Source organism: Crotalus tigris, unplaced genomic scaffold (genome assembly GCF_016545835.1).
Source record: "Crotalus tigris isolate CLP2741 ecotype Arizona unplaced genomic scaffold, ASM1654583v1 scf7180000018221.231157, whole genome shotgun sequence".
Taxonomy (NCBI): Eukaryota; Metazoa; Chordata; class Lepidosauria; order Squamata; family Viperidae; genus Crotalus; species Crotalus tigris.
In genome coordinates this window covers 83,382-110,863 of record NW_024096889.1, presented here as the reverse complement: position 1 = coordinate 110,863, position 27,482 = coordinate 83,382, and the positions used below count along the sequence as shown (strand labels likewise).

General features: G+C 37.1%; 2 protein-coding genes across 2 annotated transcripts in view; both read right to left on the bottom strand.

Moving 5' to 3' along the window:
- The window catches only part of SLC45A2 (solute carrier family 45 member 2), a 29,235-nt gene extending 27,670 nt beyond the window's left edge, over positions 1 to 1,565 (bottom strand). The window contains exon 1 of the mRNA XM_039349043.1: positions 1,090 to 1,565. Within this exon, the coding sequence (XP_039204977.1) occupies positions 1,090 to 1,486 (397 nt within the window). The 5' untranslated portion in view covers positions 1,487 to 1,565. The remainder of the gene's footprint in view (positions 1 to 1,089) is intronic.
- Positions 1,566 to 5,951: 4,386 nt separating this feature from the next.
- On the bottom strand, positions 5,952 to 26,192 carry AMACR (alpha-methylacyl-CoA racemase). The gene is made up of 5 exons (XM_039349045.1): positions 25,872 to 26,192; positions 22,359 to 22,502; positions 21,078 to 21,238; positions 18,942 to 19,128; positions 5,952 to 6,514 (listed from the first exon to the last, which is right to left on the bottom strand). Exons 1-5 carry the CDS (start codon positions 26,119 to 26,121, stop codon positions 6,105 to 6,107), a joined length of 1,152 nt encoding a protein of 383 aa, XP_039204979.1. The 5' UTR covers positions 26,122 to 26,192; the 3' UTR covers positions 5,952 to 6,104.
- Between the last annotated feature and the right edge of the window lie 1,290 nt (positions 26,193 to 27,482).

Below are 27,482 nucleotides of genomic sequence, written 5' to 3'. Positions count from 1 at the left end.
GTACCAGTTGAAAACTGGCAGCTATGACTTTATATTGTTATGTAGTAATAGTAATAATAATAGCAACAACAACAACAACATATGCTGAATTTCACAAGGTTGTCATTATCATTTGAAAACCGAAAATGACATACTTTGAAGGGGAGGCTCTTTATCTGGATAATATAAAACAAGTGTTGGTTCTTGCACTTGTCGTTTATCCAAACCAAATTCATTTTGGGGGACCACTATGTAAGTCATAGGTCATGACACTAAATCTCCCATGTTAAATTAAAGGAAAATCTAAAGAAAAACATGAAAAGATTTTAAATGGCAAATCACCGCCATCTCACAAAATCTTGGGCCCAAATGCCAGAATGAGCAATCTTGAGAGAGTTCAGCCATGATTAATATACTTGTATTTTGCCTTCACAGCTTAAATATGCAGTACTCCAATGGATCAGTTTGAAAGGTAATGGTCAGCAATATAGCCAATAAGTTTCTATTGTACCTGCCTTCCCTGTTGTAATTCCTAAACTGATCCAATTTACCAGGATATTGCATATTATTTAACAAACTTGCAACACTCTGTGCCCTTAAGTAATGAAACAATCTGGCTGTTGTGTTTTCTTTTCTTTTTTTTTCTGCTAATACCAGGCCTCTGCATGAGAAGCCATTAAGTAATAATTGCATAATTGTTATTCATTAAACCAATTTATATAGATCAGAACATTTATATAATACACATTGGAGGCTTGAATTAAACAATAGGATTGAGATGAATCCTAACCCTTTAGATTTTAGCCCCTTTTCTTTGTTCTCAAACAAAATGTCAGTCATATTTATCTACACAAATATTAAAAATACATTCAGAATGCTAACAGTATTCTTGCCAAGCTAACTTCAGATTTAAATCTGTCCTTTCCAGCCTGAGATTCAACTAGATTTCTTTCTTGGTTTCATATACGAAGTCTATGCTGTTAAGCCCTGCCAACTGATTTATTGCAGATGCACAACTAACATAGTCAACCAAGAATGTTCACAATCTCCAATCTCTCTCCTTAACACTCAGTTTGGTTTTCCTGACTCAGGAACAGGTTGTGTACTCACCTGAGATGACTGCATCTCCATTGAGGTAAAAAGCCATCCCCAGGAGCATCAGAAGGCCAAGGATCAAGATAAAAGGTCTTCGCTTGCCCCACCTAGAAGTGCAGCGGTCACTGACTGAACCTACCACCGGCTGCAGCAGAAATCCTAGGATGGGGCTGATAAGCCATACAAAGCTATAAAGGCTTTTGGGGAGCCCCACGGTGAGCAACACAGGGGTGACAAAGGCAGCTTCGACTGCGTAGCAGAACTCGCGACCAAACATAATCGTGCTGTGCATAATCAACTGGCCTGTTCTCTTCTTGGAGGGCTTCACTGGCTTAAAAGGATCTTTCCCAGTTAAGGACTTAAACACAGTTTCTTCTTTTCTACTGAGGGATCCCATTCTGGCAATGCCCATTCTGCAGGAGCTCGGCTATTATCCTGCTGGGTTAGAGTCATTGGGCTGGTATCTAGGAGGCTGATCCACCAGGCATAAATCCTGGGTCAGGGCGTAGCAAAGAAAAGGCCCGGAGGGGCCATGCATATTTCCCATAGCTCTGGAATCACAAGTTACAGAGAGGGGGGAGTGGAAGGGGAAATGCGTCTGTGTCTCTGAAAGAAGATTAGCACAGTTAGAGCTCCTGGCTAGAAAATGCCCAGCTCTTTTATCACTGGAAGATTATATCCAAGTGTATCACATGTCTACATAGGGCAGACTTCAAAGTTATTTTGAAGGCATGTGTATATTTATGGCATGGAATAGTTTAATAAGTTGCTTCTTCTTACACTGCAGGCAGTCAGGGTGTTAATGTATCTGTCAATGCTGTCAGCAGAAAAAAGAATGAATCTCTTCTCTTATTTCAGATAGCATACAAGGTGTCAAGCAACCTTCCTGGAGAAAAACCATAACATGAGATCTACTAGTCTTCCAGTGGGCAAATGATCCCATGTTTTAATGCTCAGGTTTTCCTTCCTTGTGTGCCACGGTCTATGAATGTTTGAGGTTCTTTACCTGGATGGAAAGGAAGAGAAAGCTTCATTCAGTTTACAGTTGTATTAATCTGTTTGGACCGATGATAATCCAAGTCTACGCGGTTTGTTCTTGTTTAACCATCACAAAGATTTGAAAATAAGTGGTGTACAAATCATAGAAGCAACAGGAGCTCTAGCTAGAAACTTTATTTAAAATAGGAAAAAGACCACGATCCAAGACTTGAGTTAGGATTGAACATGAATCTGAATGATCTACCAATTATTTACCATGGGCATGGGCCAAATCTCTGTTCTTGAATCTCAGTGTCTCATCTGAAACCTCAGCTTCTCAACTGAGTATCAAGTTATTCTATGAAGGCTGTATCAGTACAAGGGCTGCAAGATGCTTTGCAGATTTAAGATCTCAGTTCTGTGCCCAATTACTTGGGAGAATGTCCTGCAGAATTTGAAACAAAATGCCTTCTCAAATTAGAGACAGGGTTGCCCACAACTCAGATGCAGCCTGGGAGGCTGACGGTTGGCTGTTGTCTCGGGGGGGGGGGGGGTTTCCATGCGGATTTTAGTTTTTGTAGACAATTATTTTTCAAACTGGAAAGCTGCAGCAGAAGAAAAGCAAGATGATAGATGCGTTTTAATAACTCTGGGATGTGAGCAGTTCAAACAAACATTTTCTCAAAGATTAAACAATAGTGAGCATCAAGGTGAAATTAATAGCTTGTCACAGAGCAATAGAACTTGGGGTTTTCAAAGAACATTTGGAAGCCTGCAGAAATATTTAAATATTCTTTTCTTTCCTAGGATGAAAATGACATTTTTCTGGGCCAGCCACAACACCCTTCCCCCTGTACTTTTACAGGGTAAATATTCCAAGCCATGTAGATCTAGGGAGAAAGGAAAAGTTTGACTGTGTTGTGTTGCTATTCAGAATAGTCATATCTGCACTGGTTATATTTGCATTAATTTCCAGGAAGCAGTGATAATTATGTGGTATGTCTCAGATATGAAAGGTTCACTTGTGTGGCAGCCACAATGAAAACGCACTGGCCGATGCAGGTTTGAACATTTGTTTTTCCTTTTTAATTATGTGCTTTTTAATTTCCGGTTGCCAATCAAAACAAAACTTCATTGTAAACAAACAGATATCTAGGGACATATTTTTAAGGTGTAACATCACAGGACTCTGCAATACTTTGGATCCAAAGGAGGACACATATAGTATCTGCTGGCACCTCCTTAAATTAAACATACCTACTCTTGGGATCATGCAGCTTATTTACTAACAATATTCATGGACTGCACCAATCTGATGGGAATGCTGATGTTTACTCTGAAGCACCTTTTCCCTTTTCAAAATACTAAATTACATCTAGCAAATAACTGGAGCAGAATGATAGACTTTGAAAAAGAAAAAAAAGCGACTCAGCCAAGTAGTGAGTGGAAACAGCATGAAAATCAATTTCAGACACATTATGAGAAGACAGCCAGTATGTGTATGCACAATCTTGCTCTCCCACCTACATAACTCTGTACTAATACTGTAAAGGAGAATATTTGTAACTCAGGGTTGACACGAGGGGTCCCTGGTGCTCTCTTGAGCTTGCTTGTTTTCTTGCAGACGTTTCATTACCCATACTAGGTAACATCATCAATGCTAGTAAGAAGTGCAGTTGCAAACTGATGCACTGATATTACCTAATTTGGGTAATGAAACATCTGCAAGAAAACAAGTAAGCTCAGAGAGCACCAAGAATCCCACGTAACTCTGTGATAAATCTCTGAATGTTTCTTTCAGCTCTTCTTTTTCTCTGGAACCAATTTGCATTCTAGTCTTAACCCACCACACCATCTATAAGCCTGACATTCTTTAATTTCATTTCTTTGGATATGTCACTTAGCCTCAAGACATGACCCAGGACCAAACTAGGACTTTGAAACATAAATGTTCTCTCCAGATTTTAAAACTTGATTGTGTGCCATCAAGTGATGTCAACTTTTAGTAACCACTCAGATACGCATTTCTCCATCACAATCTGTCCCTCACCTAGTCCATCACAACTGTTCCTGAATCCATCCCTGGAGTGCAGACAGCATGCTTAAGAACCTATTAGATCTTAGAGGGGCCTCTGTGCCTTCAGGATTGGAGGCTCTCTTCCCCTGCTGAGGAAAACTGGACTTGAGCAGGCCGTAGTAAATATCTCAGCAGAGCTAGAAAAGTTGATGTGTGCTACTGATGTTGCCATGCAGAAGGTGGCAGGAACAATTGGACACACAGGGAGGGACAACAGATCCGCCTTGGACTATTTGCTGGCCTCACAAGGAGTGTTTGTGAACAAGTGAACTCCTCCTGTACAGGTGGGTAAATAAATGCAATACAGCTAGTCCTCGAGCTATGGCCATAATTGACAGTCGTAAGCCAATAAGTCACAAAGTAGGTCATGTGATCGGACCCTCTTTTGCAATCTTTTTCATGGTAATGGTTCAGTGAAAGTGTTAGTGTTTTAAGCAAACCCATTTTTCGCTGTGGATCATTTTTTTTTTTTTTTGGGTGGAAACCAGCAAAAAATAAATTGCAATTATGTGACTATAGGGTACTACAAACAGCCATAAAATCAAGGCAGTTGCCATGTGCCCAAAATGCAGTCATGTGAATGCAGGGAGAAGAAGAGGGGAACATTGGAAACTTTGAAACCATGTTGTTGTTTTTTTTCTTTGGTAGGAGAGTCTGTTGTACATTGGATTGGTCATAAGTCAAGGACTCCTTGTAAGAGCAAAACCAACAATAAATAAGCCATCAAAAGGCCGCATAATATCTCTCTGATTCAAACACTGGTTATTGATGGGGCAAAAAAGTCCCAATTTTCATTCTCAACTCTTTCTAGCCCATTGCTAATATATGTTTTTCTCAAGGAGGGCTCTACCTGCTGAAATGCCAACATCTCTTGCCTGCCACAACTTGACAAGGCAGGCCGATGGGTACCATATTATTGCAATACTGCTTCGCAGTATACATTACATTTCTCTTTGGACAAATTAAAAAAATGGGGGATCCTAGGGGCAAAGTTGAACGTTTTATGTAACAATTTAGTTTATGTAAGTGTTATAGTTTTACATTTCTTTGCATTATTTCAGTCACTTGTATAAGTTGAAACTCTGAATGATTTAACTCTTATCTCCATTTGATGTAAGATTCTTTTTTTTAATTTTTTTTTTATTTTTCCAACTCTCCCCATACATATACCGTGATATTTCTAACCTTCTCGGTATATACTTCTATAAATATTTATACAACCTCCAGTCATTCGATACTGTGTCACTTGGGTCTCCCTCCTTATCTGCTCCTTCTTCTTCCATCTAAATTGATGTTAACTATCTTTTAACCGTATTCTCTTTTCAGCCAATCATAAAAAGTTCCCCAGATTTCATAGTAGTCTGACTCTGTCTTATCTTTAATTGTCATTGTTAGTTTGTTCATTTCTGCACATTCCAGTATTTCCCCAATCACCTCTCCCTCTGGGGGGGCTTTCAGTGCTTTCCAATTTTGTGCAAACACAATCCCCACCAAGTCTATTCTTGTTTAACCCCCAAGAAGAGTTAAAGTAAATTAAACTGGGAGCAAATCTCTGTTTGAAATAAACTTCCTGAGCAGTGACTGGCTTTGATTTACAAACTTCCTGTCCTTCCAAGGACTATTTCCTCAAGGAAACCTATATAAGACTTGTTTCAATCACTTTCAAAATTCTCAGCTCTTGCTAGTTAGAAAGCCCCTGATCCCTGCTGGCCAGTTTGATCTTATGTTATCACTTTGACTTATTGTTCATGGTGAGTTTTTGCTACCACAATAGGCATTTTATTAGCACTATCTTTCAGTAATTACAGAACAAAACCACAAATTATTTGTAGAAATTTATTTTTAAAAGAGTTGTTTAGAATGCATAACAAACTATGAATGCAAATTCAGAAGATTTCGATAAAATTGGACATATCCTGCTACAGTAAAAAATATGATTTGCCCAAGACAAACTCTTGATTTGCAGAATTTCATATTACAAGTTTGCTTTAAGGTTATTTAATTCAATTACTTGGAGCGAATGAAGTTGTGAAATCTCTTTTCTGGAAAAACCATACTCCAGGAGAACTTCTTCAGTATGTTCTCCTATCAAAGGATCTCTCTTGAATGAAGGTGTAGCTGGAGTTCTGGATAAAAGGGGAGACGGTCTTGGACTTATCTCTTCCTGATCATTTTTAAGAAAAGAACCTCGCTGTTCATTATGGGGATGAGAGGCAACTTCGTCAAAAGTCAGCACTGGGGTCACACAAGCATCAACACCATCAAAAATCTCACACCATTCCGCTTGGGATTTCTTTCTGAAAACATCCGCAAATATCTTCTTCATTTCAGCCCAATCTGAGGAACTCATCTGTGGGGGAAGTTTCTGAAGATCCAGTCCCAAACCTGGAGATTTTAAAAATAAATATACAGTCCAATTTAATAAAATGAGTGTTTGCCAGCAAGCTGTACTGAGCAAATAATATGTATTGGGAGCAACAAGAAATATAAGGGAAGACAATTAAAAAGGTAGACTAGGAATATGGGGGGAGGGGGGAAAGTTACAAAATGTTAATGCCTGCTAATACACAAAATCCGCCTACATGGTCATGGTGCAGATGTTATTAATCTGACACAAGACTGTTGGCTTAACAAAAACATTACTTCAATATTCAAAATTATTTCAGTGATACATATTAATTAACTTGACTCAAACACAAATTTGCTGTGCTTCTCTGGAAAAATGTGGACATACCTACAAGGCCCTTTTTGTAACCATACAATTGCAACCCAAAGCTCTTTTTTATTGCTATTCAAAGCAGGGATAGCAATATATGTAGTCTTTGACGTACGACCACAATTGAGCCCCAAATTTTTGCTGCTAAGTGAGACAGTTGTTAAAGTGAGTTTTTCCCCATTTTATGACCTTTCTTGACACCGTTGTTAAGTGAATCACGCAGTTGTTGAGTTAGTAACATGTTTGTTAAGTGAACCTGGCTTTCCCATTGACTTTGCTTGTCAAAGTGATATCTTTTTTTTTTATTGAAATTTTTTTATTTTTTAACATACAAACATTTATAAAAATACAATAAAATTTTAAAGTAAGAAAACCCCCCTTACCCTCCCTCCCACCCCCAACCCCCCTCCCTTCACTTTCCAGAGCAGAATACAGGGTTAATAATATAATAATTTAAAAAAAAGAAAAAAAGAAAAGAAAAAAGAAAAGAGAAAAAAAATTATCATAATTAACCTTTAACTCCATAACCTATAAAACAATTCTCTATAATATTTAATATTCATTCATAAAATAAATGAAACTTTTTAATTCCATACTTTTTCTGAATATAATCTATCCACCTTCCCCATACAATAATATATCTTTCTTGTGTATGATCCTTTAAATAAGCAGAAATTTTTGCCATTTCTGCAAAACTAAATACTTTAAATATCCATTCTTCTAAAGTAGGCAAGGAATCTTTCTTCCAATATAAACCTACTAGTAACCTTGCTGCAGTTAATAAATTCAACATCAAAGTAGTTTCTTTTTCATTTAAGTCAACAAAAATACCAAGTAAAAATAGTTGAGGAGTAAACTTTATCTTTTTTCTAAAAATCTTTTGAATGTTCCACCAAATCATAATCCAAAAAGCCTTTACTTTTTTACAATTCCACCAAATATGAAAGTATGTCGCATCATTATTGCCACATCTCCAACATTTGGGCTGTATATTGGAATACATACAAGATAATTTTTTAGGATCTAAATGCCATCTATAATACATTTTATAAAAATTTTCTCTCAAATTTTGAGCTTGTGTAAATTTAACATTTCTTGTCCAAATTGTCTCCCATAAATCCAATGAGATCGGTTCCTGTATATTCTGAGCCCATTTAATCATACAATCTTTAACCAATTCTGTTTCCGAGTCTAACTCTAATAAAACATTGTATATTCTTTTTATATGAGCCGGACTTTGATTTTTAATCTGAGTAACCAATTGTCTATCTTCTAATGTTATTCCCTCTTTCTTATCTACAGTCCATCTGTCCACTATTTGTAAATATTGAAACCATGACTGTAGAATATTTTCCTGCCTTAATACATCTAGGGATTTCAAATGCCAATTCAAACCAGAGCAAATTAACAATTCTTTATACGAGATTTTATCAAAATTTGTCCCCTTAGAAGTTCCCTCAATTGCATGTCTGGGAATCCCCCAGATAGGTATTTTATAATTTAATCTATAATAATACTTTTTCCAAACACGAAGTAAGGCATTCCTCAAAATATGTGATTTAAAAGTCCAATCGACTTTCTTATTAAAAATTAAATATGCGTGCCAACCATATATTAAATCCCAACCTTCCAAAAAAAGAATATCCATATTTGTTAAGTTAAGCCAATCACTTAACCAAGTTAGGGCGGCTGCATCATAATATAATTTCAAATTAGGTGCTTTAAGTCCCCCTCTTTCTTGAGCATCCTGTAATATCTTAAACTTAACCCTTGGTTTCTTCCCGGCCCATATAAAATTATTGATACCCTTTTGCCATTCCTCCAAATTTGCCTCTTTTTTAAGAATAGGTATCATCTGAAACAAAAAAAGAAACTTTGGTAGAACATTCATTTTTATAGCTGAAATTCTCCCCAATAATGACAATTGCATTTTTTTTCCAATCTCTTAAGTCCTTTTGAACTTTTGCCCATAATGGTTCATAATTATTCTTATACAATTTTCCATTTGAAGCAGTTAGATATACTCCCAAATATTTAACCTTTTTTACCATCTGAAAACCTGTGGCTTTAATCAAACTTTCCCTGCCCTTAACTGACATATTCTTAGATAATATCTTAGTCTTATAATTATTAACTTTAAAACCAGAAACATTCCCATACTGTGTTATAAGTTCTAATAAACCATCAATCGCCTGATTCGGTTGTTCCAAAATTAAAACCAAATCATCCGCGAATGCCCGCCAATTTATACTCATTCTTCCTTATCTTTACACCCTTGATTAACTTTGATTCCCGAATCTGAATCAATAAAATTTCCAATGTTAAAACAAATAACAATGGGGATAATGGACATCCTTGTCTTGTCTCTTTTTGAATATTAAAATTCTCAGTCAGTCCCCCATTTACAACAATTTGTGCAGATTGCTGCTGATATATAGCTTTAAGTGCATGTAAAAAATTATCCCCAAAATTCATTTTCTCTACCAATAAAAATAAAAATTGCCAATCTAATTGATCAAAAGCTTTTTCAGCATCCAAAAAGTTAAAAGCCACAGGAATCTGATTATTCTTATCCAAGTACTCAATTAAATTAATAATTTGTCTAACATTATGTTTCATATATCTCCCTGTTATAAATCCTGCTTGATCACTATGAATCAAATCTTTCATAACCTGCATTAGTCTATTTGCCAGAATTTTTGTAAAAATCTTATAATCAACATTTAATAATGAAATTGGCCTATAATTCTTAGGCTCTGTAAGATCCTGATCTTCCTTCGGAATCAATGATATAAAAGCTCTTTTCCAAGAAGGAGGAACTTGCATACCCAACAAAATACTGTTAAAGAGTTCCTTTAATGGCCCTATCATTTCTTCAGATAAAATCTTATAATACCTCGAAGTCAGTCCATCTGTTCCAGGAGACTTTCCAACCTTTAACTGCTTAATAGCTAAACCAATTTCCTCCACAGTAATTAAGCTATTCATCCCATTTTGTTGTTCCTCTGAGAGTTTAGGAAAATGTACTGATTGTAAATATTTATCTATGTCAAAACCCTTTATATTTTTTTTTTTTTTTTTTTTATTAAAAGTTTTATAAATTTTACAAAAAAAAACAAGAACAATACAGAACAAAAAACAACATATACAAAAGAAAAAAAAAATTTAAACAATACATATAAAAAAAACCCCCCACCCCACACCCCTCCCAAAAACCCTCCCTTCCCCCCCCCTGAGCTTCCCAGAGCAGAATATAGGCTTAAGAAATAATAATAAAAAAAAAAAAAATAAAAATAAAAATAAAAATTAAATTAAAAACTTTATATTTATATATATAAAAAAAATATCTATAATATATATAAAAATAAAACTTATGAAAAAGCTATATAATATTTTTGTATACCCAATCTAAATTGTATAAATTTTATCCATTTGTCCCAGATAGCAAAAAACTTCTCTTGCGTTTGTTGCTTTAAGAAAGCCGAAATCTTTGCCATTTCTGCCAGATAAGCTACTTTAAAAAACCATTCCTGCAATGTAGGCAAAGATTCCTTCTTCCAATATTGTCCAATTAACAGCCTCGCGGCTGTGATCAAGTTTAACATCAATACAACCTCCTTTGTATCACAATCTGTAACAATACCTAACAAAAATAATTGCGGAGTAAATTTTACCCTCCTTCTAAAAATTCTCTGGATATTCCACCATATTTTGATCCAAAATGCTTTTATCTCTCTACATGACCACCAAATATGATAATAGGAAGCCTCCTTATAACCACATCTCCAACATTTAGGTTGCACGTCAGGGTACATGTAAGACATTTTTTGTGGATCAAGGTGCCATCTATAAAACATTTTATAAAAATTCTCCCTTAGATTCTGTGCTTGAGTAAATTTGACATTTCTCACCCAAATAGTTTCCCAGGTGTCCAATGAAACTGGCTCACCAAAGTTCTGCGCCCATCTAATCATACAATCTTTAATTAGTTCCGTTTCTGAGTCCAATTCAACTAAAACCCCATAAATTCTCTTAATGTGGGTTTGTCTTTGATCCTTCAGTTGCTTAATAAGATTTTCATCTTCTCTAAGAAAACCCACCTTACAATCCATCTTCCATCTATCTAGTAGTTGCCTATATTGGAACCAAGAATAAGTAAAATTTTCTTGTGCTAATTCTTCCCGTGATTTTAATTGCCAGTTTTGTCCATCCCATTTAAGTAACTGTCTATAAGACACCATATCCATTTTAACCCCTCTTTTTATTCCTTCTATCGCATGCCAAGGTATAGCCCATAATGGTACTTTAAAATCACTTTTATAATATTTTCTCCAAATCCTAAGTAAAGAAATTCTTAAAATATGAGATTTAAAAGCCCAATCTATTTTTTTATTAAATATTAAATAGGCATGCCACCCATAAAGTAAATCCCATCCCTCTAGATAAAGTATCTCAGAATTTGTCAAATTTACCCAGTCACTAATTAATGTTAAAACCACCGCATCATAATATAATTTCAAATTTGGTACCTTGAGTCCGCCCCTCTCACGGAAGTCTTGCATAATTTTGAACTTAACCCTTGGTTTTTTCCCTGCCCAAATAAATTTATTGAGACCCTTCTGCCACTCATTTAAATTAATCTCATTTTTCAAAATTGGTAACATTTGAAACAAAAAAAGAAACTTGGGTAGAATATTCATTTTTATCACTGCAATTCTTCCCATGAGGGATAATTGCAGCTTTTCCCAATTCTTCAAGTCTTTCTGTACCCCGACCCACAACCTTTCATAATTATTTTTAAATAGTTTTGCATTAGAAACAGACAGCATCACCCCCAAATATTTTACCTTATTAACAATCTCAAAACCCGTCGAGTTAACCAAAATCTGCTTCTCCTGACTCGACAAATTTTTAGGTAAAATTTTAGTCTTATTTACATTAATCTTAAAACCCGAGACCAAACCATAATGGTGAATCAACTGTAATAAGTTTACTACAGAATAATCAGGTTGCGACAAAGTAACAACCAAGTCATCCGCAAAAGCTCTCAACTTATATTCTTTTTTATTAACATATATTCCTTTAATTTCCTGAGACTCTCGAATTTTAATCAATAATATTTCCAATGTTAAAACAAACAACAATGGCGATAAAGGACACCCCTGTCTAGTACCTTTCTCTATTGTGAAAACCTCCGACAAACCTCCATTAACAATAAGTTGTGCTGTTTGTTTTTGATATATTACCTTAAGGGCTTGTAATATGTTTTCACCAAAATTCATTTCTTCCATTACTCTTAGCATAAAATGCCAATTCAGTTGGTCAAATGCTTTTTCAGCATCTAAAAATATGAGCCCTGCAGGAACTTGGTTGTTCTTATCTAAGTATTCTAATAAATTAATAATTTGTCTAACATTGTTTTTCATATACCTTCCTGTTATAAACCCTGATTGATCTTTATGCACAAGATGATGCACCACCCTCATAAGCCTATTTACCAAAATTTTTACAAATATCTTATAATCCACGTTTAAAAGAGATATAGGCCTATAGTTTTTTGGTAAAGTAAGATCTTGATCCTCCTTTGGAATCAATGATATAAAAGCACTACGCCATGAAGGAGGAATCTCTAAACCCTGTAAGATACCATTAAAAAGATCATTTAATGGTTGAATCATCTCCTCCATTAAAGCTTTATAATAAACAGCTGTTAACCCATCCGTACCCGGTGCTTTCCCTAATTTCAATTGTTGAATTGCTGAGGCGATTTCCTCCTTAGTAATTAAACCATTAATTTCATATTTCTGATCCTCAGTCAGTTTAGGAAAACTTGCCTCAGCTAAATATTTATTTATATCTAACAGTTGTACATTAGTAGATTTGTATAGGTTTTGATAATAATCCAAAAAAGATTTTTTAATTAATTCCTTCTGAGAAACTAGTTTACCCTTATAATTTATTTTCTCTATTATTCTCAGTCTCTGTTTCTTTCTTAATTGATAAGCCAACCATCTCCCCGGCTTATTAGCATTACAAAATGTATTTTGTTTCATAAATAATAAATTGGTTGCAGCTTGATCTGCTATCAACATATTAAATTGTGACCTTAATAACTTTACAGATTCTTTAGTACTTTCATCAGAAGGATTTAGAATCAAAGCCCTTTCTTTTAGTTTAATTTCATCTTCAAGTTCTCTACGTTTCTGAGTCTGATTTCGCTTATAAAAATTATTCATTTTTATCAAAACACCGCGCATAAATGCTTTACCTGCATCCCATACCATTGACATTGAAGTCCCCTTATACATATTCAAAGCAAAATAGTCCTTTAAACACTCCTTTAGTTTTTGAACATTCTTCTCTTGTCTAAACAAATTTTCATTAACTCTCCAGGATCTTCTTTCCTCTTTCTCTTGAATCAACTCCATCCAAACTGGACTATGATCCGTCAGTGATCTAGGAAAAATCTTTACATTCTTTACTTTATTATACAAATCCGTGGTAATCAAGAAAAAGTCAATTCTTGAAAAAGATTGGTGTCTGTCAGAAAAAAAAGTAAAGTCTCTCTCCTCTTGATTACGTTCCCGCCAATAGTCCCTTAATTCCCAGTCTTCTTTCATATCAAAAAAGGCTTTAGGTAGCCTTGCTTGTTTAAGAAAAGGAGAGGAACCTTTCTTATCCCTTTGTGTATCTAAGACACCATTCCAATCACCCATTAATACCACCGATCTATAATCAAGCAAAGTTATTTTTTGGTGTAACTGTTTATAAAATTGTTCCTGTTGTTGATTTGGAGCATAAAGTCCAACTATAAGTACTTTCTTACCATAAATACCAAGTTCAATCATCACATATCTCCCCTGGGGATCTGATTCTACCAGACAAGCTGGCAGGTTTTGTTTGACATATATAACAACTCCCCCTTTCTTCCCAGGTGCAGGAGATATAAAATGAGATCCCAAACGAGCATTAACTAAATATTTCTGATCTTTAAGTAGAATATGAGTTTCCTGTAAACAAATAACATCATTGGTATGTTGTTTCAAATAATAAAAGATTTTTTTCCGTTTCTGAGGAGAATTCAATCCATTAACATTCCAGGTCAAAAACTTTGCCATCTCCCTTGGCACGCAGCCTGGAGAAGACACCATCAAACTCTGACAGAGCTGCGTGTGTTGCATAACTCTTGGGTCTTGCTCCTCCCACCGGCGGTGATGCACTTCCAGGAGAATTCTCTTTGGGCTCTTTTTTACGTTGCTCTTTCTCTTTACGCTTATAAGCTGCACGAGTCATCCTCTGCTCTTTAGCCTCCGTTTGGCGTTGCTTTGCCACTTCTATCATCCCTGCGGAAACCAAATCTAGTGCCTCAGATTGCTGCTCAGGTTCCTTAGCACTCAAAGATTTCCGACCAGATGAAGTTGAGCCTGCACTCAGGACCGAAGTATAGAAATCTCTAGCTTTGTCAACTGTGTTCAATCTGTAACGTGTCCCAGCATGGCTCAAAACGATACCCATCGGAATTTCCCATCTGAATGGCATCGATCTAGCTTTAAGCTCATTGGTTAAAAAAGCAAAGTCTTTCCTACTTCTTAAAATTTTAGATGGGATTTCCTTTAGAATGATGACATCTTGGGCGGCAATCTGAAATCTTTTGTTGTAAAAAGCTTGTATAATCTCATTCCGCAGGGACTTCTTTGTAAAGTAAATCACCACATCTCTGGGCAAATTCTTCTGCTTAGCAATCCAGGAGTTGAGTCTATAAATTTTTTCTACTTCTCTCTGTAATTCTCCTTTATCCATATCCAAAGCCAGCGCCAGATCACTAAGAACCACCTCCATCAAATCTTGATTCATATCTTCCTTGAGGCCTCTAATCCTCAGAGCATACTCCATTTGTCTATATTGAAACATCAAAATATCTTCTTGTGAGGAGTCCACCTTCCTTTCCACGTCTTGAATTTTGTCATCTAAAGTACTCAATTAAATTAATAATTTGTCTAACATTATGTTTCATATATCTCCCTGTTATAAATCCTGCTTGATCACTATGAATCAAATCTTTCATAACCTGCATTAGTCTATTTGCCAGAATTTTTGTAAAAATCTTATAATCAACATTTAATAATGAAATTGGCCTATAATTCTTAGGCTCTGTAAGATCCTGATCTTCCTTCGGAATCAATGATATAAAAGCTCTTTTCCAAGAAGGAGGAACTTGCATACCCAACAAAATACTGTTAAAGAGTTCCTTTAATGGCCCTATCATTTCTTCAGATAAAATCTTATAATACCTCGAAGTCAATCCATCTGTTCCAGGAGACTTTCCAACCTTTAACTGCTTAATAGCTAAACCAATTTCCTCCACAGTAATTAAGCTATTCATCCCATTTTGTTGTTCCTCTGAGAGTTTAGGAAAATGTACTGATTGTAAATATTTATCTATGTCAAAACCCTTTATATTATCACTTGAATATAATTTTGTATAAAAATCCAAAAAGCTTTTTCTAATCAAGTCTTGCTGAAAAACTTCAGTACCTTTATACTTTACTTTCTCTATAATTCTAGCTTTCTGTTTCTTTCGTAACTGATAAGCCAACCACCTCCCAGGCTTATTCGCATTACAAAAAGTATTATGTTTCATATACGACAGATTGGTAGCCACCTGATCTGCCATCAACATGTTAAATTGTTCCTTAAGCATCTTTATGGATACCTTTAAATTATTATCAGTTGGGTTAAGAACCAACTCTTGTTCTTTTAATTTAATCTCTTCTTCTATTTCTCTACGTCTTTGTAACCCCTTTTCCCTAAAAACTTTATTCAATTGAATCAAAATTCCCCTCATATATGCCTTACTGGCATCCCAAACCATAGACATCGATGTCCCCTTATTCATGTTTATAGCAAAAAAAATCCTTTAAATGTTCTTTACACTTTTGTACAAACTCCTCCTGATTAAACAAGTTCTCATTCAGTCTCCAAGATCTTCTATTCCCATCCTCCGAATATAACTCCATCCACACAGGACTATGATCTGACAATGTTCTAGGAAAAATTTTCACCTTCCTCACTCTAGAGAGGAAGTCACTAGTAATCAGAAAAAAATCAATCCTTGAGAATGACTGATGTCTATCAGAATAAAAAGTAAAGTCTCTATCACTTATGTTCCTTTCTCGCCAAATATCGATAAGCTCCAATTCTTCTTTCAAATCAAAAAAAGTCATAGGTAGTTTAGTTTGAATAAAAGTTTTAGAGGAACTTCTTTTGTCTATAGTTGAGTCTAACACCCCATTCCAGTCACCCATCAAAATTGCCGATTTATAATCCAACTGAGATATCTTACCATGCAGCAACTTATAAAATTGTTTCTGTTGTTGATTGGGAGCATATAGTCCAACAATAAGAACTTTTCGGCCTTATAATAATAATTCCACAAAAAGATATCTTCCTTCAGAATCAGCCTCAATTAGTTTAGCTGAAAAAGTTTTCTTCACATAAATTACCACTCCCCCTTTTTTCCCTGGAGCCAGAGCAGTAAAATGTGAGCCCAGACGGGAATTCATCAAAAATTTAGAATCCTTTAAAGTTATATGAGTCTTCTGCAAATATATCAAATCATTATTATGTTGTTTCAAGTAATGAAAAATCTTTCTTCGTTTCTGTGGCACATTTAAGCCATTAACATTCCAGGTCAGGAACCTGACCATCTCCACTGGCCTGGAGCATGGCCTGCAGATCAGCTGTCGAAGATCTTTTTGGTCTTGTCCCTCCCACAGGCTCTGTAGCAACCATACTTTCAACTTTATCACCACTCTTCTGCAACTGCTCTTTTTCTTTACGTTTATGGGCGGCTCGTGTCATCCTTTGCTCTTTTATGTCAAAATTCTGTGCAGCTTGTTCCATAACCATCATTGATGAAGCTCCTGCCATAAGAGACTCTTCCGTTATCCTTATTTGTGGGGTGATGACAATCTTGCTTTTAAGATAGACTGATAAAAATCTCTTGCCTTAGAAACAGTAGTTAATCTGTGACGTATCCCTTCATAATTTACTATTATTCCTCTTGGAATCTCCCATCTGAACTGAATCTGACGATGTTTTAGCTCATCAGACAAAAAAGTAAAATCTTTTCTGGCTCTTAAAATTTTTGGAGGTATCTCTTTTAAAATTATCACATCTTGATCAGCAATTTGAAACTTTTGTTTGTAAAAAGCGCTTGTCAAAGTGATATCATGTGACCCGGGACACTGTAACTGTCATAAGTATGAGTCACTTGCCAAATGTCTGAGTTCTGATCACATGACCATAAGGATGCTACAATGGTCATAACTGTGAAAATTGGTCATAAAGTCACTTTTTTCAGTGCTGTTATAACTTTGAATGGTCACTAAATGAGCTGTTGTAAGTCAAGGACTACCTGTACAATAAAAATCATTCCCCACTGATAGCTGGACCAAGAGTAGCCCACAACCCAATAGCTCCTTGTCAAACAGACACCACCGTATGGCAATAAGAGTCAATTCTTCTGCTCTAAAATGCTTCCACCTCAGCTAGTGGCAATAATTAGGCTGCTTTGGCTTGGAAGCTAAGTAGCTTTGCCCTGGTTAGACGTTGGATGGGAGCCCATCAAACCTGGAAGCTGAAGTTGAAAAACCGCTTCCCTACCAGGCCAAGAAAACTGCATTAAGGTACCAAGAAATCACCGGCAGTCAAATTTGAATCAAATTTCCTTTTTTAAATGCTTTCACAAAATCTACGAGATCCCAGAATGGATTCTCTGGGGCCCTCCTGAACAACAGACAACCCCCTGACTGTAGAAATGAAAGAAGAGACACAATGAGTGCTGCTCCAGCATTAATATGCCTCTGGCACCTCTGCATTCCCAGAAAACAAATTAATACGTACTACATAGCTTTGTTCTTTAAAACTAATTTGCTGAACTCTTTATTTTGAAAAACGAAACGGGAGAAAAAGGTCTCAGCATGTTAGGATTTGAAGGAAAATCAAAAAATATCAGCTTTTGTTGTTCTGAAGCCTAGCTGCCTAAAGCACAGTAAATAAATGCATGTACATGCCCATTGGCAAATTGCTTTTTAATTAGCCAGGCAATTTCTAAAGGGAGCAATGCATTTAAAAGCAGATTATTTCCCATACAGATACAGAATAACATGAAAGTTACTAAACCACAAAAAAAACCTAGTGTATGTAATAAGGTTCTGAGTTCATTTAGCATGTTTATATTTTTCTAAAAGAATTTCCATTTATAAGAAAAAAAATATCCAATATTTCATGTTGCACTGCTTTTAATACAGTTATCCATCATTTATCTGTGGATCTGTTTTCTAAAGGTGGCACAAAGTTTATTTTTTAACAATGCAATTGGAAACATAAATATGGTGTGTTTATTAAAAAGATACACAGAAAAATATCAGTTATTGGGAAAACCTACAGTAACTCAGTTCAGCAGATAAAACAATTTCTAAAACTCCCACCAGAAGCAACAATATAGCAACAATAAGCTCACTGATTCTTAATTTTAAGTTTCTCCACTGATGAAATGAGACATTTGCTCTACACCCAACTATGCAGACATGCTGATAACTGTACAAAGATTATTAAAATGTTTTAGAAACACGATGTCAATTCTGCTAACATTGGATGTTCTTGCTTTGATAACATATGGAAATGTAACCTTTTTTTTCTTATACGTTACTCTTAGAATTAGATGATATTGGGGGAGGGGGAGGAATGCGATGGGAGTTAGACTACAATATTGTAATAAGAACTGATAAGGGATGGCGGGAGAAAGATCTGGGTGGAAAGCCAGCACTTCAAACTAATTGGAGAGTGTGATTTATGACTGTTAGTTGTGGGAGGGAATTGCTCTTTGATCTATGTGCTGAAGGGAGGGGAAGTCAGATTCTGGCTTCGCTTATGTACCTGCCGAAGCTATGCTGCTCAATTAAAGATTCTTTAAGGAAAACAATGCCTCAAAGTTCTTTGAAGAGTTTCATCTTTCGGAACCAGGACACTCATGGCATCAGTCCAAAGTCTTTTGCAGTTCTTAAAAGGATTAACTGGTACAGATTAACTTACCTCTGATGAACTGCTCATAAAAATGTGGTTCCAGTGCACCAACTGCCATGAATTTCCCATCCAAGGTCTCGTATGTTTCATAAAATGGGGCTCCACTGTCCAACAGGTTCTCCCCACGTGGCCTCTTCCAGAGGCCCACTTTTTGAGATTTCCACAGAAAGGAACTTAGGTATGCTACACCTTCTACCTTAAAGAGACAACACAGAAACAACTGGGTAACATCCTATGCAAAGATGATGCCAACAGGAATATATAGCACTGTTCAAATAAATATTCTTTCTTGTGGGTGAAGTAAATGCCCTCATCATTCCTCTCATTTTCTCAACATGGAGGAAGGTCAAAAACATTAAGATGATGATCATGATGGCATGGCTGCCATCTTGAATTTTTTGACATCCTGTTCCCTCAATGTTTTCCTGAAATTCTAACAGCAAAGTTTGTAATTCTGGCGTATATTCTTTTTCACATCTCCAGTGGGTTTTTTTTTTCCAATTACTGCCTTTCTATTCTTTAGCTCTCTTCGTCTCCCTCCGTAGGCAATATCCTGTCCTTGATTTTTTATTACCTTTATTCCGAAAGTAATTGTCTATGGATCAGCAAAAGCTAAGAACAAACTGTATACAAACTTTATTGCTAAAGGAACGCTACAAAGTCTCATTAAAACATCTCTATAACACAGTGGTTCTCAACCTGTGGGTCGGGACCCCAAACCATGCTGTCCACCATTTTGTTCCCTTTTCCCTAGCTGTCCTACTCCCTCTTATTTAAATGATTGTCCACTAGGACTCCGAGATCCCTCTTATTGGTGGCCACACCCCACTTGGGGGTCACCACAACATGGGGAACTGTATTATGGGGTCACGGCATTAGAAAGGTTGAGAACCACTGCTATAACAGTTAGAAAACTCTGTAACTGAAGTGTAGATTCTCGGGACAGATACTGATCCTGTACTAGCACATATTAATACATCAATTTTTCAAGAAAACATGCTCAGTATTATTTCAATATCATAGACACACATAGGACAACTTCACCCTTTGCTAGGGGAAGTCATACTTCCATTTTCATTAACTATAGCTCGCAACAGCTCACCAGGAATTCAAGAGAGAACTAGAAAGAGGAAGATTAGATATGCCAGCTACCTGGATTTGTAAAAATAATAAAGGCAGGATATAAACAGACTTGAACACTGGGCACTATCTAGCAAAATGAAATTCAATAGTGAAAAAAGCAAGGTTCTACATTTAGGCAAGAAAAATCAAATGCACAGTTATAGTATAGGGGGTACCTTGCTCAATAGTAGTAACTATAAGAGGGATCTCGGAGTCCTAGTGGACAATCATTTAAATATGAGCCAGCAATGTGTTGCAGCTGCCAAAAAAGCCAACACAGTGCTAGGCTGCATTAATGGAGGAACAGAATCAAGATCACGTGAAGTATTAATACCACTTTACAATGCCTTGGTAAGGCCGCACTTGGAATACTGCACCCAGTTTTGGTCACCATGATGTAAAAAAGATGTTGAGACTCTAGAAAGAGTACAGAGAAGAGCAACAAAGAGGATTAGGGGACTGGAGGCTAAAACATATAAGGAATGGTTGCTGGAATTGAGTATGTCTAGTTTAACAAAGAGAAGGACGAGGGGGGACATAATAGCAGTGTTCCAATATCTCAGGGGCTGCCACAAAGAAGAGGGAGTCAAGCTATTCTCCAAAGCACCTGAAGGCAGGACAAGAAGCAACGGATGGAAACTAATCAAAGAGAGAAGCAACCTAGAACTAAGGAGAAACTTTCTGACAGTTAGAACAATTAACCAGTGGAACAACCTGCCTCCAAAGGTGGTGAATGCTCCAACACTGAGGTTTTTAAGAAGAGACTGGACAGCCATTTGTCCGAAATGGTTATCTGCCTGAGCAGGGGGTTGGACTTGATGACCTCCAAGGTCCCTTCCAACATTATTATTATTATTATTATTATTATTATTATTATTATTATTATTATTATTAAACAAATAAATAAAAAACACACAAAATAAAGCTCAAATGGAATCTGGACCAAGAAAAAGTCTTTAGGGCCAAGGAGGTTGGCTTCCTAAGACAGTTTCTTGGTTCTTCTATAAATAAATAAATAATTACCATGCTAACGTCAATGACTTGCCCTTTTCCAGATTTTGTACGTTCATACAAGGCCATGATGATACCCATTGCACACATGACTCCTCCACCAGCAAAATCAGCCAGAAGGTTGATAGGAGCATGAGGATTTTCATTTTTTCTGCCAAGTTTAGACAGCACACCTATATACAAGAAATATTCCTCTTTAAAAAGTTACCAGGCAGTTTAGTATCTTTTTCTCTATCCTTTTAAAATGTAAATGGTACTTCCAAGTATGAAATCTGTTGCAATCCAACCTACTGTCTTTTAAATTTAGATATGTGTTCACAGATAATAGCACACTGACAGGATTCCAATAATGCTATTTATTGCTGTAGGGTATAATAACAGAATCTTGAAAGACTGAGGAACTTTATCTTTGTCCCACCTTATACTAAACCAGTGTTTCTCAACCTTGACAATTTTAAGGCATGTGGACTTCAACTCCCAGGATTCCACAGCCAGCATTGCTGGCTGTGGAATTCTGGGAGTTGAAGTCCACATGCCTTAAAATTGTCAAGGTTGAGAAACACTGTACTAAACAAAATAAAGGAGATTTGCAATTATTTTTTTATGCTTTTTCAGTCTCTGGGACAGTGTAATCATGTTGGCTAGGGAATGCTGAGGCTGAAGTCCACTCATCTTAAAGTTGCCAAGTTTGAAAAACATTGATTTAGCCAAGGACAAAATGTAAGCCAATTCCAGAAATTCTGATGTCATCCTGTAATAGTGATTAAGGGGTTGGACAGAGCCTGGGTACAAGACCATTTTCAGTTTTGGAAAATTTCTGGGTAACTTTGGGGAAATTACTCCTATTTCTTTTAGCCCAGCCTAATTCATGGGGTGCTCTTGTAGAGATATTTTGGAGATTCCCATGTAAACAGCCATGAACTCTTGAAAGAAAGATGGGATATAACTGTAGTGAATAAACAAATTGTTTTAGTTTTACTCCATAGCTCACTGTTTTGCAACAGCGAATGAAATATTTATTAATCTACCTAAATATACTCTGGATGGTGTAATCTAGCATGCTGGCTGGAGAATTCTGAAAATTGCAGGCCTCTCATCTTCAAATTAACAAGTTTAAAATAATGAATAGCAATCATGCACATATTCATGAGTTTCAATTATTCACTGGCTTAAAAACATATAAAAATAAAAACAAAGCCTTCACTGTATTTTTAACTATGTTAACTGTAACTCTGTATGGTTTAGATATTTAACTTAGAAATTTTCTTTAACGGAGGTTATACAATCACATACCCGACACTGCCAAATAGTTGATATCATGGCCTGCCAGTCTGACATATTTTCCTGATTGGCCAAATCCTGTCAACCTGGCATAGATGAGTCTGGGATTATCTCGAAGGAGGATATCTGGACCAAGACCAAGCTTTTCCATGGCACCTGAAAAGGAAAATAAAATATCCAACTTCTGTGAAAACTAAAAAATTAGATTGACAAATATATTGTACACATATTACACACATGGAATGTTGCTAAACGTGAAGGCAGAATTGCCACTTGAGGTGGTCCTCAGATTACGACAGCAGTTGGAATCAGACTTTCCATTGCTAAGCAATTCAGTCATAAAATGTGATCTCTTGCTGTTGTAACCCAGAGACTGCATGGGTCTGTAAGTGAGGACCTCACATGAGTGGAGTCCTAGGCAAGCAAGCTGGCAAGAGAGAACTGCAAGTGGGTGGAGGAGTACCATGGGTAAGTTGGCAAGGACCACAGGCAGGCACTCCTGAATGTGGGAAGGCAAGTGGGTGACACAGACTGGTACTAATTAGCTCAGGCAGTCCAACACAGGTCAATTCAAAGCTTGGGCAGACATGGGATGTTGTACAGTATGAGATTTCTGGATTCTCGTACACCGTAGTGTAGTTTTTTTTGGGGGGGGGGGAAGTGATGGGAATAACTTTTGGAAGGACCTTGAGATCTTCCCTGTCTGTTTCTCCATTGACTTCGTTTAGGGGAAGCCAGCAAGGAAGGTCACAAATAGCAATCATGTGACTGTGGCTTGCTGTGATTCATAATCAGGAGCCAGGTGCCTGAGCACCCAAGCTGTGGCCACCTGACCACAGGCATGCTGCAACGGCTGCAAATTTGCAGCCCCTAAGTTAGCTTTGCCTTTATCACCATTGCCTAAAACAGATGACCGTGGCTAATTTCTGGTTGGTATCTGGATGGGAGACCACCAGGAAACCCCACAGCTATTGGCTATGCTAGGAAGTTTAAAAAAACATCCTTGAAGAAAGCAATGGCTAACTACTTTCACAATGTTGACAAGAAAATGGCACGTGTAGACCACCATAGTCATCAGGAGGCAAGTTTGAATTCAAGACCTTTTTCTTGCGATAGGATGGCCTTTTCAAGAGAGAGACAAACACCCCAAAACACTTTACTTTTGTCAGGGAAGAAAATTAAAATACAACCAGAAAGTGAGTTGGGAGGAAAGAAATAAGGAAAATCCAATTGAAATGTAGGGTATGGAGCTATCTTCAGAAGGTGTTTTTTTTTCCCCCTAGCATTTTTCTGCAGGTGCTGGGTCCACTTTTTTCAGATCAACTGAAAGTTGATCCACTGGTTGTTAACAGGAATCGACAGACCAGCTTGTCGCCCAAGCCTGCATCATGGACTAAGGGTCACCAAGCCAGCTTTCAAGCCTAGGGCAGGACTAGAACTCACACTCTCCTGGTTTCTAGCTTAGAGCTTTAGCCACCAGACCAAACTGGTTATCTGCCATCAGTAGTTCATACCCAAAGTGCAGGTAGTCCTTGACTTATAGTAGTTCATTTAGTAACCATTCAAAGTTACAATGGCACTGAAAAATGTGACTTATGACCGTTTTTCAATTACGACCTTTGCAGCATCCCCATGATCATGTGATCAAAATTCAGATATTTGGCAACTGGTTCATATTTATGACTGTTGCTGTGTCCAAAGGTCATGTGATCACCTTTTGTGACCTACTGACAAACCAAGTCAATGGGGAAACCAGATTCACTTAACAACTAGATTACTAACTTATCAACTGCAGTGATTCAGTTAAAAACTGTGGCATGAAAGGTTGTAAAAATGGGGCAAAACTCAGTTAACAAGTGTCTCACTTAACAATTTTGGGCTCGGTGGTGATCGTAAGTTGAGGACTACCTGTAATTTGTAGAAAACAGTATCTGTAGCTGGGGATTGAAGTGATGGTTTCTTGGTGTCCGAGCTTGGTTGTTTTCATGCTGTTTCATTATCAGCTAGGTAAAAACATCATACTTGCAGGGAGAGTGAGCTTTGCAGCTCTATATCTAGTAGCCTGCCCTGACAGTCTTGAGGCAGGGCACAAAGAAGCTATACCTACACCAAGGCTGGCAGGAGAAACTATGATTACACAGCCAGCAAATCTCCTTCTCCCTCGCACTGCGCCGGATGATGAAACAGCTACAAGAAAACAAGCAAGTCCCGAGAGCAGCAAGAATCAGCCCTCAGTATGTCTGTACTTAGCACTGTAATCTTACTGCCGTGAGAACAGAAACTGGAAGGTTGTTTATTCAATCCTGAGTTGTATAAACAAAAGCATAGAATCAAAATCACATGAAGTATTAGTAATGCTTTATAAAATCTTAGTAAGACCACACCTGGAATACAGCATCCAGTTGTGGTCACATTACAAAAAATATATTGAGACTTTGGAAAAAGTGCAGAGAAGAGCAACTACGATGATTAAAGGCCTGGAGACTAAAACATATGCAGAATAATTGCAGGAACTAAGTCTATGACTAGTCTAGAGAAAAGAAGGACTGGGGAGACATGATAACAGTATTCCAGTATTTGAAGAGGCTGGCACAAAGAGGAGGGTATCAACCTATTTTCCAAATCACATGAAGGAAGGACAAGAAGAAATGGATGGAAACTAATCAAGAAGAGAAGCAATCTAGAAATAAGGAGAAACTTCTTGACAGTGAGAACAATTAACCAGTAGAACTTGCCTTCAGAAGTTGTGGGTGCTCCAACAATGGAGGTTTTTAAGAAGAGACTGGACAGCTACTTGTCTCAAATGGTTTAGGGTCTCCTGCTTGAGCTGGGTGTTGGACTAGAAGACCTTTAAGGTCCCTTCCAGCTCCATTTTGATTGAAAGAGCAGAGTTCATGCAAGACTTGGAAGTACCATTTACATTTTAAAAGGATAGAGAAAAAGATACTAAACTGCCTGGTAACTTTTTAAAGAGGAATATTTCTTGTATATAGGTGTGCTGTCTAATCTTGGCAGAAAAAATGAAAATCCTCATGCTCCTATCAACCTTCTGGCTGATTTTGCTGGTGGAGGAGTAAATCCAGCTACCTGGATTTGTAAAAATAATAAAGGCAGGATATAAACAGACTTGAACACTGGGCACTATCTAGCAAAATGAAATTCAATAGTGAAAAAAGCAAGGTTCTACATTTAGGCAAGAAAAATCAAATGTACAGGTATAGTATAGGGGGTACCTTGCTCAATAGTAGTAACTATAAGAGGGATCTCGGAGTCCTAGTGGACAATCATTTAAATATGAGCCAGCAGTGTGTTGCAGCTGCCAAAAAAGCCAACACAGTGCTAGGCTGCATTAACAGAGGAACAGAATCAAGATCACGTGAAGTATTAATACCACTTTACAATGCCTTGGTAAGGCCACACTTGGAATACTGCTATCATGTCCCCTCTCGTCCTTCTCTTTGTTAAACTAGACAGTTAGAACAATTATTATTACTTCCCCGACTCTCCCGCCTGCCGAAGAAGCACCTGGTCGGAAGGGATCTACCAGGACGTCCGATCGCTGGGCCATCCTGCGCAGCGTGGCGGCGCCCTGGGGTTGCTTCAGGTTCAGCGCGATGGAGCGCTTGCCGCGGCCTACAGTGTCCGGGCTGAGGAGCGTGCTGGGCGAGCGGTCCACCCGCACCACCCGCGCCCCGAAGTCAGCCAGAATCAGGCCGCAGAGAGGCGCCGGCGCCAAACCGGCCATCTCCAGCACCCGCACGCCCTGCAGCGCCATCGCGGACTGAGCGTAGAAGCGGCGCCGGGCGGAGATAAGGCCGGGCCGGCTGGGAGGAAACCGAGGGCTAGCGCTGCTGCCGCCTCCTGGCCGGGCTCCGCCTCCTGGCGAGCGCTCGGCTTCCAGAGATCCGGGCAGATGCACAGCTCTGGAGCCCGCATCTTTGCGCATTTGGCCCCGACCTTTCTTCCTCTGCAAGTCCTCCTGACGTTGCAACTCATTGAAATTTGTTTTCCCTTGAACTATTTAATTTGAGCACTTTTTTTCTTCTGACAAAGTTTTTTTAATAAAGTTGTAATAACTTTATTAAAAACTTTTAAAAAAGATTTTTAATGCAGAAACTAAAATTTAGAATTTATGTATTTTTATTTTTTTTTAATTTTAAATCATATTTAAATTTTACAGTTTAAATATTTTAAGTAGGAAGAGGAAGGAGCAGTATGTATGTTCTCTACCTGGTGTCACCCATAAAGAAATAAAAGTGGGATGTAAAAAAAAGAGGGATTTAAATAAAAGAAAAATATTTAGAATAAAGAAAAAGAAGAGAAAAAACAAAGCCAAAAGTGCAGAAAAAAGGAAAATATAAAGAAATAGCTTCTGATTTTATTTCAGCCATTATAAGTATAAATTAGCCTCTTATTTTATAGTTATAGCATAACTTACATTTTCATACAATCTTATTTTTTTCTAATCATCAAACTATATAACATAATTTCATTGTTTTCTCTTTCGTTCAAAATGTCTATAAGGGGTTTCCAGTCACCATGAAATGTAGATAAAGTCTTTTCTCTCATCAAGATTGTTGATTCGGACATTTCAGCAAGTTTCATCATATTTACCATAACATTTTTGTTTCAAAAGGGGACAAACTGAATAGCTTGTGTTAGTTTGTCCAAAGATCTTATATATTAAAACAGAAAGTTGGTACTCGGAAGGCATCTCATGCTTGGAATGACATTTTGATAAAGAAATACATCTACTCCATGCCACGGTTTCATTCTTTCATCTTGAAAATAGGTGTTGTAATTAACCACCATGCTTTAATGAGTGTTTTTCAATGCATGGTCCCTCAAGACTCTTTTCAGGGATCTGCAAAATCAAAATTATCAGCTTAGCCTATATTGAAAAACAATACAATATTAAAATCTCATCAAACAATCATGTCAAATGTGTCAATTGCAGTTTTTAATACAGTAAATACAGTAATCCTCAACGTACGACCATGATAGCGTCCCAATTTTTTGTTGCTAAGTGATAATTTGTTAAGTGAATTTTGCCCCATTTTACAACCTTTCCTGCCACAGTTGTTAAGTGAATCAGTGCAGTTGTTAAATTAGTGACACGGTTGTTAAGTGAATCTG

Coding starts and splice junctions, on each gene's coding strand:
- AMACR (XM_039349045.1), bottom strand. CDS start 26,121: ATGGCGCTGCAGGGCGTGCGGGTGCTGGAGATGGCCGGTTTGGCGCCG. Junction 22,503..25,871: donor GGTAGATCCCTTCCGACCAG/GTGCTTCTTCGG, acceptor TTTCCTTTTCAG/GTGCCATGGAAAAGCTTGGT. Junction 6,515..18,941: donor TTATGAGCAGTTCATCAGAG/GTAAGTTAATCT, acceptor TAAAATCTCCAG/GTTTGGGACTGGATCTTCAG.